The sequence below is a fragment of the Bufo gargarizans genome, chromosome 2 (genome assembly GCF_014858855.1).
Source record: "Bufo gargarizans isolate SCDJY-AF-19 chromosome 2, ASM1485885v1, whole genome shotgun sequence".
In the NCBI taxonomy this organism is placed as follows: Eukaryota; Metazoa; Chordata; class Amphibia; order Anura; family Bufonidae; genus Bufo; species Bufo gargarizans.
In genome coordinates, this window is record NC_058081.1 from 201,756,997 (window position 1) to 201,773,072 (window position 16,076).

The 16,076-nt window shown below is 41.2% G+C and overlaps 1 protein-coding gene across 2 annotated transcripts in view; it reads left to right on the plus strand.

Annotated features, from left to right (window-relative positions):
* The window catches only part of LOC122927752 (golgin subfamily B member 1-like), a 47,618-nt gene that overhangs the window by 11,547 nt on the left and 19,995 nt on the right, over positions 1 to 16,076 (plus strand). For both annotated transcript variants that reach the window (XM_044279897.1, XM_044279898.1), the window contains 5 exons: positions 853 to 1,020; positions 7,097 to 7,210; positions 7,868 to 8,170; positions 11,685 to 11,795; positions 13,322 to 14,963. In XM_044279897.1, coding sequence (XP_044135832.1) covers positions 853 to 1,020; positions 7,097 to 7,210; positions 7,868 to 8,170; positions 11,685 to 11,795; positions 13,322 to 14,963 — 2,338 coding nt within the window. The remainder of the gene's footprint in view (positions 1 to 852; positions 1,021 to 7,096; positions 7,211 to 7,867; positions 8,171 to 11,684; positions 11,796 to 13,321; positions 14,964 to 16,076) is intronic.

Here is a 16,076-nt window from a genome sequence, read left to right on the forward strand (position 1 = left end):
CAGCGCTGCGTTTCATGGGGCGATCGCCTCCCCTCGCCTAAACGTCGGTGCGGCCCTGCCGTATGCTAATATATCTTTACCGTTCCTTTTGTCAATAGGGTGTGTCCCTGCACTGTCTGATGCTGTCTGCACTGTTGGAGGAATGGTAAAAGCCATTGGTCAATGTATTTGCATATTTTTAGGATGAAACAGTCACATTCCAAAACTACACCTAAAAAATGCTATCATTTTCAGCAGATGAATACAAAATATCATATAATACATTGGGGAATCCCCATATAATACATTGGGGAATATATAATAGACTAATACCGACCAGTGTAGCTCAGATCCCAACGCACGCGTTTCGCATCTCGCTTCCTCAGGGGACGCCAATTGTGTTCTGTGTATATAAGTTCTTATTGGTGTGGTGGATTTATTCTGATATACCCACTTGTGACTCTGTTGGAGCCATTTGTATATTGGTGTAAATGCGTCAAATTTATGCAAAGTGCGCACAGTAATAGTGCAGTGTGGTTGCTCCTATCTCAGTAAAAGTAACTTTTTACAACTTTTTGGGGACTTTGTAAAATGTGTTGCAAAAGGGATCTGATGTGAAATTCTGACCAAATTTCTACTCTAAATCTGTAGGTGGTGTTGGAAGGTGCACTGAATGAACGACCCCAAAAAGTATGACTATTTGAAGCCAGGATTCGGGTGGGCAGGGCTTGATGAATTTCCCCCTTTATGGATTGCTGGTTTCTATTAAGAATATAAATACATTTTAAGAGCTGGAATTAAAATACTGTAATTGTAGTTGTGATCAATCCTGACCCTGAATGTTCCAGTGACAGCCTTTTCTCCTATATACAGGACCCTGGACCAGCATCTGGAACTGGGGAGGACCTGTCAGAAGACCAGATGGAAAGACTGGCGCATTATGAGCAGCTGGTGGTGCAGCTAAAAGAGTTGATCCAGCAGAAGGACGTGGAGATACACCACAAAGATGCAGAGCTTCAGCAGAAGGAAAGCCAGATCAAGGTACAGACTAGGGATTCGACCGATATTGATTTTTTTAGGGCCGATACCGATAATTTGTGAACTTTCAGGCCGATAGCCGATAATTTATACCGATATTCTGGGAATTTTCATTTTTGAAAAAAAAATTAAAATTCCCACAAATCTGCTGAAAATTAATGTTTATTGTTAATGTGTATTTTTTTTTTTTTGTAAATCTCTTTCTTTTTCATTTATACTTAATATTTTGGTGTTTTATTTTTATAACTTTTTTTTTTTTTTTTTTTTTTTTTTTTTTACTAACTTTTAGCCCCCTTAGGGACTAGAACCCTTGTCCTATTCACCCTGATAGAGATTCGTGCTGCAGACTCCTTGCAGATTTCCAGAACCGAATGAGCATTCTGCGGATTTGAAAAACTGCGGCATGCTCGCATTTCCGCATGGAAAGTGTCCTCTGCATGTGGAAAAGATTTGTAAAATGTCATCCTCCTGCCTTGTAGTCTAATCTGCTGCACAAATCCTTAGGCCATCTGCCGTGTCTGAATTCACCCTATGGTAACATATGCACGTTGCAGATTACGCGTTTTTTTTTTGTTTTTTTTTTCTGTGCTGATTCTCACATGGAAAAACGACAGCGTAATACAGTACCAGCAATGTTTATAAGATTAGACAAATCTGTACACTTTGCTTTTTGTTTCCGTGAGGAAATTGACCTGCCCCATGGATTTTGAAATCAACTGTGTGTCAATTGTTTGTGAGATTTTTGGTGAGGTTTTCACTTTTTTCAATGGAAAGGTAAGGTCTGCGGAAAATTGTAACTGATGCAGATTTGCACAGAAATCCACATGGAAATTTGTGCAAAATTTATGCAAGGCTACTCACACCCGTGTGCAGATAGCTTAAGGGCTCATGCACACGACCGCGCTGTGTTTTGCGGTCTGCGAAACACGGATGCCAGCCACGTGTGTTCCTCAATTTGCGGAACAGAACGGGCGGCCCATGATAGAAATGCCACAAAATGGACAAGAATAGGGCATGTTCTATTTTTTTTTTTGAGCAACAGATGCAGATAGCGCATGGAGTGCTGTGCGCATCTTTAGCAGCCCCATTGAAGTGAATGGGTCCCCATCCGAGCTACAAAAAAGAACGGCTGTGTGCATGAGCTCTTAGGCTACTTTCACACCTGCGTTAGGTGCGGATCCGTCTGGTATCTGCACAGTCGGATCCGCACCTATAATGCAAACGATTGTATCCGTTCAGAACGGATCCATCTGCATTACTCTGTCAAAAAAAAAGTCTAAGTCTAAGGCCTCATGCACACGATCGTTGTTGTGTTCCGTTCCGCAAAATGGGGTTCCGTTGTTCCGTGTGTCTTCCTTTATTTTTGGAGGATCACCAGACATAAAGGAAAGTAAAAAAAAAAAAATCTAAGACAGGTTTGCCATGCAAATTATAGGAAAAAAACGGACGCGGACGACAATCTTGTGTGCCTCCGTGTTTTTTAGCTGTCCCATTGACTTGAATGGGTCCGCAAACCGTTTTACGCGAAAATAATAGGACAGGTTATATTTTTTTGACGGACTGGAAGCACGAATCGCGGATGGCAAACAGTGCATTAGCCGAGTTTTCAACTGACCCATTGAAAGTCAATGGGTCCGCAGAAAAACGGAACAGCGGACATGGAATAAAACAATGGTCGTGTGCATGAGGCCTAAGTGTGAGTCAAACTGATCCGTCCCCATTGACTTACATTATAAGTCAGGACGGATCCATTTGGCTCCGCACCGCCAGGCGGACACCAAAACGCTGCAAGCAGCGTTTTGGTGTCCACCTCCAAAGCGAAACTGAGCCAAACTGATGCATTCTGAACGGATCCTTATCCATTCAGAATGCATTGGGGCTGAGCTGATCCGTTTGGGGCCGCTTGTGAGAGCCCTGAAACGGATCTCGCAGGCGGACCCAGAAACGGCAGTGTGAAAGTAGCCCAAGACTGCTTTCACACGCATCAGGTTGTGTGGCACAAATTTCTGCAACTGAAAATCACATGGATTTCTACAAGTCCTATTCTGGTGACTGAAAGTGATTTTTCAGTCGCAGAGATTCCTAAAATAAAATCGTCTGCATGTGAAAGCACCCTCATATTGACCATAGTGCTGCCCGGCAGATGACCACTTTGTATCTGGTCTTGCATTGACTGGAGAATGTGGACATTTCCTAAACCTCAGGTAACGTAGATCTGCGGCGTCCATTTATCTTGTTTAGTCAAGGAAAAGTTGTGCAAATACATTGGTCATGCATTGTTGACTGTATCTTTGGTTTAGCTCTGTTTTCCTCACATTTCTGTCCTCGCTCTCCTTGTATCCTTTTTATATTGTGTGCATATCCTGGAACACATTGTTTTCTATATAGCAGCTTGTCTCCTGATGTGACATGTGAACAATGCCCTGTTCTCATTACTGGCTGGTTATTGCGGTGTACCTGCTTATTCTTTCTTCTTTTCTATGTGGTCTCCAGCATGTTGAGGTTGGCACAATGAAGAATTTGCTTGGTTCTTATTCACACTACTATGTAATCCCTGCTAATGTAAATTAAAATGATGTAGTCAGTGCTCCAGACTAAAAAAAATACAGGAGCCATTGGCTGCTAAACTGAAAATTTAGCCAAATTAAATATTTTGTCGCCAAATTGAAAATATATATAATTAGAATAAAAATTTAAAAAAAGACTTGTTGAAGATGAGACGCAAGTCACAGTAGTGAGCCAGCACTACATATAGGAGAATACAGCACCACATACCTCCTTACATCCAGTGACATCTACTGATCTACTGTCATGTAGACCTTCTTTTTCCTCTTCTCCTCCATTTGACCCAGAATGCCATGACAAATTATTTTAGCCGCATCTCGTCTCTACAGAGTTTGTTACAGATACGTAAAATTTTTCTATTCCATCAACCCCCCCCATCCTGGTGTCCCAACAGTGTCATCCTGCTGCCCTTCCCAATACTGTGCCCGTGGTGCTCCCCAATGCCCCAGGTACTGTACTGAAAAAATAGTGACCCCACTATAAATAATGTCCCTATAGTGTCTACAGCAGTTATAAATGCCACCTAGAGTGCCCCTAGTAGTAATAATAATAAAACCTTAGATTAATTCCTCCCCATACACACTGCCCTCACATAGTAATTTCCCCCCACACTGCCTGCACAGTAGTAACTTCTCCCACACTGCCCCCATATAGTAATTTCCCCACACATCGTAATTACCCCCCCACTGCCCACACAGTAGAAATATGCTCCACAGTGGTAATTTTCCCCCATACTGTCCTTTAGTGCCGCCCTTATGGCCAGTAATGTCTCCCTAGTGCCTTCCTTATGGCTAGTAATGTTGGCACAAAAAAAAAACTAAAATCTTATACTCACCTGTGTCCTTTCGCAGGCGCTCACTATATGCTGGTACAGCCCGGAATAGTCTGTCGCAGACGCGCACGCCTCACTGCTGTTTGTCCTGGCACAGGCGGGCATGATGATGTCATCACGCCTGCCTGCGCTAGGATTTCATTAGAAAATAGACCTCAGGCCTGTAGCATAGGTGATCGGCGGCGGGGCAAGGAATTATTGGCTCCCATGCCCCGCCGCAACATTCAGCTACAGCGTGGCAGCCCTGTCGCAAATGGCGACAAGGCTAAAAAGTCTTGTCGCCATCTTAAAGTTTTAAGGCGCATTGGTGACCATTTTGGTCACCATCTGGAGCGCTGGTCGTCATAGGGGGATTATTAGAATATACAAGGAATCTGTTTGCTGTGATTTCTGTGGTCTTCTTCCTGAAAGCATTGCAAACTATAAACTTCTTTACGCAGCCATTTTTTCTGCCCATGTTCCTCCTTCATTTTTTGCCATAAACTAAAATGTATCCTAGCAGATGGAAGAAGCGGCACACACCACAACCTCTGTAAGCAGTCATTAGGCCAGTAGCCTTTGTGTGATGGCTGAGGCACCTGGAAATGGCCCATTAAGGCTGCATTTATCAAAACTTTCTTTGTTGCCCATAGCAGCCAATCGGAGCTCAGCTTTCATTTTCCAGAGCTGGTTAAGAAATGATAGCTGTGCTGTGATGGGTTGCTATGGGTAACAGTCTTACTGACTGTCTTACTGTTTTGATAAATGAGGCCCAATGTATAAAACAAATGTTGGCCTTTTTGCTCTGGTTTCATGGAACATTTTCCCAATATACTGGCTTTATTCCCCTGGATGGCATACAATCCAGAACTGCTAAGTTCATTGGGGCCAATTTACTAATGTATAAGGCTGCCTTCACATCATAGTTTTGTCTCATGGCATATACTTTAAACATATGCCTCCATTGGATGGCGTATAAAGATGAGTGAACTGGTTTGATCGATTCATTCAGTGGAACCCGAATGTTCCACGAGAGACTAGTACACAAATGTGTGTTTCTCAACAATATATATGCGTTGTCTAAGTGGTACTCTTTCTCATTACGGCGAGCCCATGGTATGCTGCACACGCAGAATTGTAGGCCATACTATGCCCCTACTATGCTAAGTACATGTGCGCATTATTTTAGATCAGGCGATGTCCCTCTGGGTTTCTGGGAAAGATATTTAAATTAGCTTTCCTAAACCTATCTGACAAAGGCAGATGTTAGACATGATAGTTTGCATATACTGTATGCTACCAAAAATTCTGAGGAGCGTTGTGTAGCCTCCAGTAGTCGTCACATATATTAATTGGTCTCCATAATAGAAATAGTATCCACCCAGAGGTTCCCCCTACAGCCTTGCAGCTAGAAATGTTGTTCTCATCTGCTTTGTTCTGGAAAAAAAAAAAAAAGATATCTATCTATATATATATATATATATATATATATATATATATATATATATATATATATATATATATATATATATATATATATATATATAGAGAGACGAAAAAAGTCGGACTGCACTCCAAAATGATGGTGAAATAAAGTGTTTTAATCACCCATAATATGGCAACTTGCGACGTTTCGGCTCACAAGAGCCTTCCTCAGGCTTGAGGAAGGCTCTTGTGAGCCGAAACGTCGCAAGTTGCCATATTATGGGTGATTAAAACACTTTATTTCACCATCATTTTGGAGTGCAGTCCGACTTTTTTCGTCTCTACAAATCTTGGGTACAGCCGTTGCCCTCTGCTGGACTTTGCACCCGCAACCCGGTTGGTGCTCCCGCTGGACTTTTTCTTCTTTTATATATATTATATTATATTATATTATATATTTTTTTTTTTTTTTTTTTTTAAGGACTATGCAACCTTTTTTTCTGAGGGGTATGTTCACTGTGGGACAAAAACATGATGTGACCGCTGCATTGGATGTATCATTAAAATTTTTATCACAGTGGCTCAGGCGATATATTTGGTGTCACGTTTTTTTGTCTGACCTTACACCAACTATTGGTTGATTCCTTCGAGAAATAGTTTTGTTCAAAATTTTGGTGCAGAATGGTAAATTTTAAGCTATGCCGACTTGGCTGATGAGGCACGGTGAATTATTGCTTTGACTTACCTCATAATTATATCTAAAATGAGATGTGCCAAGTTATTTCAGAATTCAACACAACCACAGTAGTCAATATGGGCCACTACTTTACAATCTCCTTTACATTTGACTGGCGGAAGTCAGTGCTGGAACTACACAGCTCCGTCCATTGTGCAGTGGACAGAGCTAACTGCTGCAGACAGACAGAGCTGCTCCCATTGAAGTGAATAGGAGAAGCACTGTAGTAACCAGCTCCATGCACTCTACAATGGACGGAGCACTGACGTCTACTACTGGTGCTTGAGTTACTGGAGAACAGCTGATCAGTGGGGGTGCGGTGTGTCAGACCCTCACTGATCAGTTAGCTATGTCCTGAGGATAAGCCATCACTAACCTTTTTTTAAGGGGCAGTCTGAATGACATATTGAGAGAAATTTATCGTAGTGTCTGGCTCTGGTCATCTGTGAAATAGGTAAGAACTTGCCTGCTTTGGGGTGTTGTAGATGTACAATATAAATATATAATGAGAGATGCGACTATTTGTCTTTGTTGCATTCTAGTTGGAGAGAGAAGCTTCAGATGCAAAATTTGCAAAGCTGAAACTTCAGGCGAAAGCTAAAGTGACAACTCTGAACAAGCAGATTGAAGAACTCAGGAGGACAGCAGCTGATCAGGTAACTGGCCAAAGGCATTTTTGAAAACTCACAATAAATGCAGCGGATCTGGAATTTTCTTCAGGTAGCAGTTTGGCTGGTGTCCAAAAAAACAAATAGTCTGGAAAACAGCTGATTGCTGTGGGATTAGGTGGGCATGCACCTAATACTAATGTCAGCCGAACCAGGGTCTGGCAGTAGCTTATTCCCCTTTCCCTATTGAGAACACATGCACGCGTGGCCAAACCGAGTGTCCGTGTTTATGGGGAGGTTGGGATGACTAGGTGTCCACCTACAGATATTGAAGGTGTATGCCAATCTTTGTAGAAGCAACTTCTATTTAAAGATGGTCTGTCTTTGTGAGACAAGAGAGGAATTGATCAAAGCTTCTATGCTGGTTTTCGGGCATAGACAAATTGTATACACCCCCTTTTGCACAAACATTTGCAAATTTTTGCTCATTTACACTACACCCCCAGGGGGGTGAGGGAACAGGGCCTAAGCAGCCCACAGATTTGACACTATTAAATGTAATGCTCATTATACCAGCACAGCATCTGATACACATCTGAGCACAGTTTCATGCTACCAGATGCCTCATTTGAGTACATTTTCCTTATGGGGTATGCTGTTTGACAATTTTTTGATCTTTGTTCATTTATCTCCTTTTGTGTTCAGACAAGCCAAGAGGGAGGTGACGCAAAAAAACGTAATGGACAAAATGAGTCAACAAAAAGCGTAGAGTTTAACGAAGATACCAACTCAAAGCTCCAGGATAACATTAATGAACTTACAAGACAGCTACATGAGAGTCAAAGTACCATCAGTTTAGTCACAAAACAGCTTTCAGAAAGTCAAGAAACTATTGCTGGCCTGACAAAACAGCTTCAAGACAGTCAAGAAAGTGTGCAGGAGCTTACAAAATCCCTCCAAGAAAGGGAGGATGCTGCTAAAAGTCTTCAGGAGAAGCTAGAGCTTGAAGTAAGAATGGCCACAATAAGAAATATGTGCATGAATTATTAGTTACTGAAAGTCACAAATGAGTCCTAAAGGTTAAAAGGGTTATCCAAGAGTAAGACAGACCTCCCAGAGTGGACAACCTGCAGTGGAGATCATACTAACCTGGTCCCTGCCTTTGGGCTCAGTGTTTAATGCTCACGGGCCAGGTCTTCCTCTCCCTGTGCTGCGAAACATCCATTGATGGGATGACATGTGACCACTGCAGCCAATCACAAGCCATAGAGGTGACCTACCCCCCTTGCATCACATGTCTCCCGTTCCACAAATGTTGATCTCAGGCTAAGCACAGGAGGAAGAGGAAGAGCCGGGAGTTCTAGACACCGAACCCAGCTCGGGAACCAGGTAAGTATAATCTCGACCACGGTTTGGCCACTCCTGAAGGTTTGTCTTACTCTTGGATGACTCTTTTAACTAAAAATAGTTTTAAAGGAAGCTATCTTTTTGACATTTTACACTTCTAGCATTTAGGCCTAAATGGTTCTCTTCTGTTGTGGGGGGAAAAAAAATCTCAAAAACTAGTTGTTGTAATTGGATAGTTTAAAAAAAGATTATAATTTGTCTCATTTTTCTTTTTTCTTCTGCTTGAGTCATGAACAAATCTCTTACAAAATATGTTGGAAACCTTATCGAGACATCATGTGGACTTAGATTCCTGCCTTGGTTTCTGTATATATCTCATACATTTCAAGTTTGGGCAGCACAGATACATATATTTCCATTTTGAAAGAAATGGTTTTCATGTCAACATATAGTTTTTTTTTCTTCATTGTACATTTACAATATAGTGTCATATTTTACATAGTATTGAAATTATACAATGGTCTCAAGTTATAGTGGCCTCATAAAGCAATATATAATAATATATTTTATCCTATGTCTTACTTAGCTTATTTTAATGTAAAACAATCACTAAATAATTTAACACCCTGTTCTTTGACAAAAAACTTCGACAATGAGTCTGGTGAATTAAGCTTAAAGGGGTTATCCAGAAAAAGATATTTATGACTTATCATCAGGATAGGTCATCCGTATCGTATCTGCGGGGGTGTGACACCCTGGACCCCCGCTGATCAGCTGTTAGAAGAGCCTTGAGCACCGCAGCCTCTTTTTAGACCAGTGACATCACTGTACATCAGTCACATGGTCTAGTTGTAGCTCAGTCCCATTCAAGTCAATGGGGCTGAACTGCAATACCAAGCACTGCCACTATATGATGTACGACACGATCTTTGGAAAGCTGCCGGGAACCTACATCACTCACCAGAGCTTCGGTGAGCGCAGTGGCTCCCTGATACAGCTGATCGGTGGGGACACAGGGTCACGGACCCCCGCTGATATGATAAAGATCAACTATTCTGAGGATGTCATCATTATCTTTTCCAGGATAGCACCTTTACTAAACAGCACCCATGTAAAAGGAAAAAGAACCCCAAGAAACTCAGATGGTGATCGGAAGTGTAGATGAGGTGTTTTGAGAAGTCTTTGGTTGTACAAAATATATTGTGTGAAAGAATAGGCAGAGGAGCCTTGGCCAATGGCTCAACTCATACGAAAGTTATTCCAGCAATACGGGTTATTTGTTGTGACATCATGATTATATAGGACATTACTGAAACATGTTGAAGTAGTGCATTCCTGTGGACCGTATTGCTGGATTAAATTGTGCGTGAGTTGAGCCACTGTCCAGGGTTCTTCCTCTTATACTTTCACGCAATACATTGTGTGCAAATGATTATACTTTAAAGGAAGGAAATACTACAAACACCTCATACAACCAAAGATGGCTCAGAATACCTCACCTGCAGGCCCAGGGTTTTGCTTACCATCCGAGTTCCATGGTGTACTTTTTCTTTTTACATGGGTGCTGTTTATTAAACTTAAAGGGACACTGACAGGCCCAATAAGCATAATTCATTCTCTCTCTCTCTATCTCTATCTCTAATCTCTATCTCTAATCTCTAAATATATATATATAATGGGACAGCACTCCAAGACTTGAAAAAAAGTAGAAATCTTTATTCACCCATGTGAAAAATAATTGCAACGTTTCAGCTCACAACTGAGCCTTTCTCAAGGCTTGAGAAAGGCTCAGTTGTGAGCTGAAACGTTGCAATTATTTTTCACATGGGTGAATAAAGATTTCTACTTTTTTTTTCAAGTCTTGGAGTGCTGTCCCATTCTCTACATATATAAGAAGGTGAAAGCTCATTCCTTTTGGACATAGCACCCGAGCCAACAGACTGGTGCCGCCAAATTCTTTTTCTAATATATATATATGCGCACAGGTCTTCTATTGTGTATTAAAAACCTATAAGGCGAACTCCTGTCCACCTTATGAACACTGCAAACTGATGTTTTATAACCTGATGTAATCAGACTTCTTTCTGCCCAAGGGGCGGCATTTCAGCTTCACTTCTGCCCAGCCAGCCGCGCCCCAACAGCCGTTTTGAAGCGCCGCCCAGCTCATCAATATTCACTTTGCTGGGCGGCTTCTGCTGTCCCCGACCTTCCGAGATCCCGCGCATGCCCAGTAGAAAGTTATGGGATCTCGGAACATCTGGGACAGCAGAAGCCGCCCAGCAAAGTGAATATTGATGAGCTGGGCGGTGCTTCAAAACGGCAGTTGGGGCGCGGCTGCCTGGGCAGAAGTGAAGCTGAAACGCCGCTCCTTGGGCAGAAAGAAGACCGATTACATCAGGTTATAAAACCTCAGTTTTCAGTGTTCATAAGGTGGACAAGAGTTAGACTTATATGTTTTTAATACACAATAGAAGACCTGTGTGTGTGTGTGTATATGTATATGTATATAATATATAAATATATATATATACATACACACACTTATTGGGCCTGTCAGTGTCCCTTTAAAGACTATGTACACCAGGGCCAATTATTTTATGATTGCGTTTTACTCATTTTGGGTTAAAACTTTTTTTTTTTTATTGGTCTTCAAGTATTGAGCCTTTCTGTCACACTTCTAATAAAGCTTATAATAAACCTTATCTCTAAACTACTAAAAGGTCATAAACACTTATTTAAGCAACATTGTTGTCAATGATAATAATTGGGCTATATTGAGTGTTTATAAGGTAAGAGATAAGGAGCCATCAGCTGAGCTGCCTGATGGAACAGAGTGAAAATTCAGAGCCTGCTGCTACTGAAACTCAAGGCTGCACAGAGACAGGGGTTCAAAATGTTTAATAAAGACCAATTGGAAAAAAAAAAAAAAAAATCTTATTTTGATTAGTTTTCACCTTACTGCACATAGTAGTGTAAAGTAAAGGTTTGGATTTTGTAATTAGTACACAAAAAAGTAGAATATGTGGTAATACATCCAAAACAATTTAAGCATTACACTATATGCTGTTATGCTTGCACCGTATTTGATCTGTTCACACTTTCTTAGTAAATAATACATTGTTTTGGAATGAACATATGTATAATGATTCTTGGGTTGCCCTATTGTGTGCTTCAGACTCAACAACTACAGAGGACACTGGAGGAAAAGAATGAAGGTCTCCACTCTCGCAATCAGGTAGTGGAGATGTTGGAGCAAGAACTACAGAGTGCTGAACTACAGAAGCAGGTAAGCCCTCCCCATTTATTTACTAAATAAAGAAAAAATTGCAATCACATAATCTAGAAGGTAGGTAGGTAGCGAAACAGTCAGGGGAACAGGCAGGAGGTTCAGAAGACGACGCACAGTATTTCAGTAGTTACTGTTGGTCCTAAAAATCATGGAAACCAGATGTATATTTACTGGTCCTAAAGAAATAGTAGAATGGAATGGTAGTTGACAGGGGATTTCACACTACTTTTTACCCAAATATTTATTCTACAGGTGAAACTCGAAAAATTTGAATATTGTGCAAAGTTTATTTTATTTCAGTAATGCAACTTAAAAGGTGAAACTAACATATGAGAGAGACTCAGTACATGCAAAGCGAGATATTTCAAGCCTTTAGGCCTCATGCACACGACTGTTCCGTTTTTTGCTGTCCGCAAACGGCGGATCCACAAATAACGGAAGCTGTCCGTGTGCCTTCCACAATTTGTGGAACGGAATGGGCGGCCCATTGTAGAAATGCCTATTCTTGTCCTTTTTTTTGCAGGGCCACGGAACGGAGCAACGGATGCGGACAGCACAGTGAATGGGTCCACATTCGAGCCGCCGCGGACCTAAACAACGGCCATGTGCATGAGGCCTTATTTGTTATAATTGAGATAATTATTGAATACAGTTTATGAAAACCCCAAAGTCTCAATTTTGAGGTCCCCTTTGCTCAGGGGGTATGGATTAATTAGCTGACTAGAGTGTGACACTCTGAGCCTAGAATATTGAACCTTTTCACAATATTCTAATTTTAAGTTGCATTACTGAAATAAAGGAACTTTTGCACTATATAAAAAATTTGAAGTTTCACCTGTAAGTCTTAGGCCTTATCACACAACCGTATGTATTTTGCGGTTTGCAAAATACAGATGACGTCTGTGTGACATGCTTGTTGCATCAGTTTTCTTTGTGGACCCATTGACTTCAATGGGTCTGTGGTCTGCATTTTGCGGCCAAGTATAGGACATGTTTTTGCAGAACGGACATACAGATGTGGAAAGCACACGTACCACAAAATACATATGGTTGTGAGGCTTTGTGTAATTTCAGTGCACAAAGTATAACTATGTTTTGTTTTTTTCTTAAATCCATATTATCTTTCTACAAAATCATTCATATGCAGTGCATAACTTATAAGGCTTTTCAGGATTTTTTTTTTGTGCCTCTTTACACCAGCCTCATAGCTTCCATACATTACATAAATCATGGCGCTTTGACAAATCTGTTTGCTAGTGGATACAGATGGACACAGACAGAGCCCAATAACTTAAATGGGATTTGTCTAGGTTTGGGTCTTTTTGAGAGCAAGAGTAGCACTGCAGGCTGTGCTATTCCTTCTGTCACATATGCTGGATAGCGCTACTGAAACTTCCAAACTCCGATGTGACCTAAGCCTTATTTGCTGTTATATTGCTTATGCATAAGCTTATTATATACATTACTTTTTACATTTGTCATAGTCTGGTACATTGTAAGGCCCACTCATCCATCCTTCATAGGTTCTGTCAGAGCAGTTTCGCGAGATGGAAAAAGAATTGATGTCTCTGCAAGAATCTCTAGATGTTGAACAAAAAGAAAGTTCTCAACAAGCTGCATTGTACAAAGGCATAGCGGAGGAGAAAGATATTTTATGCCAGCAGTTACAGGAAGCTCTTGATAAAGAGAAAGATGCAGCAAGTGAAATAGAATGTCTGAACTCACAACTGGAGAAAGCAAAACAGCCACTGGGCTCTACACCACCGCCAGATTTGGAACAAATCCGAGTAGAACTACTAGGCGCACAAGAGGAGCTAGAAAGATTACGAGCAGAGCTAGAGAAAGAAAAAGGAGCTCAGGCAGAGTTACAGCAATTAAGACCAGAGCTTGAAAATAAGAAGGGTGCCCAGGAGGAGTTGCAGCAGCTACGAGAATTGCTTGAAAAGGAGAAAGGTGCCCAGGAGGAGTTACAGCAATTAAGAGCAGAGCTTGAAAGAGAGAAGGGTGCCCAGGAGGAGTTACAGCAACTAAGAGCAGAACTTGACAAGGCAAAGGGTGCCCAGGAGGAGTTACAGCAACTAAGAGCAGAACTTGAGAAGGCGAAGGGTGCCCAAGAGGAGTTGCAGCAACTAAAAGAACAGTTTGAAAGGGATAAGGGTTCCCAGGAGGAGTTGCAGCAACTAAAAGAACAGTTTGAAAGGGATAAGGGTGACCAGGAGGAGTTGCAGCAGCTAAGAGCACAGCTTGAAAGAGAGAAGGGTACCCAGGAGGAGTTACAGCAACTAAAAGAAGAGATGGAAAAGCAGAATGGTGCCCAGGAGACGTTGCAGCAACTAAAAGAAGAGCTTGAGAAAGGTGTTCAGGAGGAGTTGCAGCAACGAAGAGAAGAGCTGGAAAAGCAGAATGGTGCCCAGGAGGAGTTGCAGCAACTAAAAGAAGAGCTTGAGAAAGGTGTTCAGGAGGAGTTGCAGCAACGAAGAGAAGAGCTGGAAAAGCAGAATGGTGCCCAGGAGACGTTGCAGCAACTAAAAGAAGAGCTTGAGAAAGGTGTTCAGGAGGAGTTGCAGCAACTAAGAGAACAGCTTGAAAAGCAGAAGGGTGCCCAGGAGGAGTTGCAGCAACTAAGAGCAGAGTTTGAGAACGCAAATAGTTCCCAGGAGGAGTTGCAGCGTTTAAAAGCAGAATTGGAACAGCAGAAAGAAACCCAAACCCAGATGCACATTGAGCTGGAAAGGTTGAAGGAATCTAATGAAGAGTTGTTGGTTAAAGCGGAAGGAGGTGAGCAAGATGCACACAATAGAAATGAACATGATGAACATAATATGGAAATTGAAGGTTTGAAAACTGAGTTAGAAAAGGGTAAAAAAAGGCAAGACAAGTTGTCCAGAATGAAGGAAGAACTAAAAAGAGTGAAGGATTCCCTTGAGGAATTTGATCATGTGAAAGAAGAGATTGAAAGAGGGCAGAAAACAATAAGTGAATTGGAGAGGATGAGAAAGGAGGTGGAAAGAATAAGGGAAGCGGAGACTGAAATAAATACATTGCAAGAAGGACAACAGCTTGTGAAAAAACAGCAAGAGCAGAGTAATGTGGAATCTGAAAATCTTAGTGGACAGGAATTAACTCGAGAGGATCCAGCAAGTGGTGAAAAGGACTTGCAAACAGGTGAGATGCTTAGTAAAATGGTACCTTTTTTTTTTATTACTTCATTGAACCTAAAATACAAAATGAAGGCACTTGACGAATAGTATTTTACCCTTAAAACTTCACTTTTAATGATAACATCTAAAAATATATAATATACCCACATACCCAACGCGTTTCCCCCAGTTGAATGTATAGGTTCATCAGGGGACCAAAGTATGCAAATTGCACAATGGCACCAATAAGAATGGCCAATGAATATACTGACCTACGGCCGCTGTGGGGCTGTTTGGAAATTAGATTTTTTTTTCACAACTATGGGCGATTGTTTGTTTGAAAGACAAGACATCACTGTGACTGGGAATCTTTGGACAGGTAGAGACTTTGAGGTGAGGGCACAGCCACTGATAAGTGGGGCCGCCCCTTTCGGGGAGATTACTATGCTTTTAGGCAGGGACAGCATAGTAATATAGTGATAGAATCCTGATGCCTAAAAGCGGACTGTGTACAACAATCATCTGTATTTTCTTTCAACACTTGGAAAATATTTGGAGAATTGTGGACTACAAGCTGAACCACCGTTATTCAAGTGATCTACACTGAGCTATGTGGTTGAATTAATCCCTCTACTACTGAAGCCCACAGTACTGTGAGAAACCACATCTGTGGTAATAATTGTATGTCATCAAACTGATTATCAGTCCCATCTTGTGATTAAGTACCTCCATTAAATTCAGTTTATTTTTGTTTTCTGACGTGGGTATATTATATATTGTTTTGATGTTATCATTAAAAGTGAAGTTTTAAGGGTAAAATACTGGTCAGTGATATATATTTATATACTTACCCAGTCTGTACACAATTAATTAGTATTCAGTGAAGTTTTAATTTTTTTCACTTAAAGAATAGTCTTAATAAAGAATATTCAACTTTATACAGCTCCTATAAAGACATACTGTATTTTTTGCTTTATAAGACGCACACTTTTTCCCCCTCCAAAGTGGGGTGAAAAGTCAGTGCGTCTTATAAAGGGAATGTGGCGAAAATCAAGATGGGTGGCACTATTTCAGAATCTTAGGAGCTTTGACTAAGCCTGCTCCTGAGTCTGTGACTTAACCATAGGGTGGGCTGATT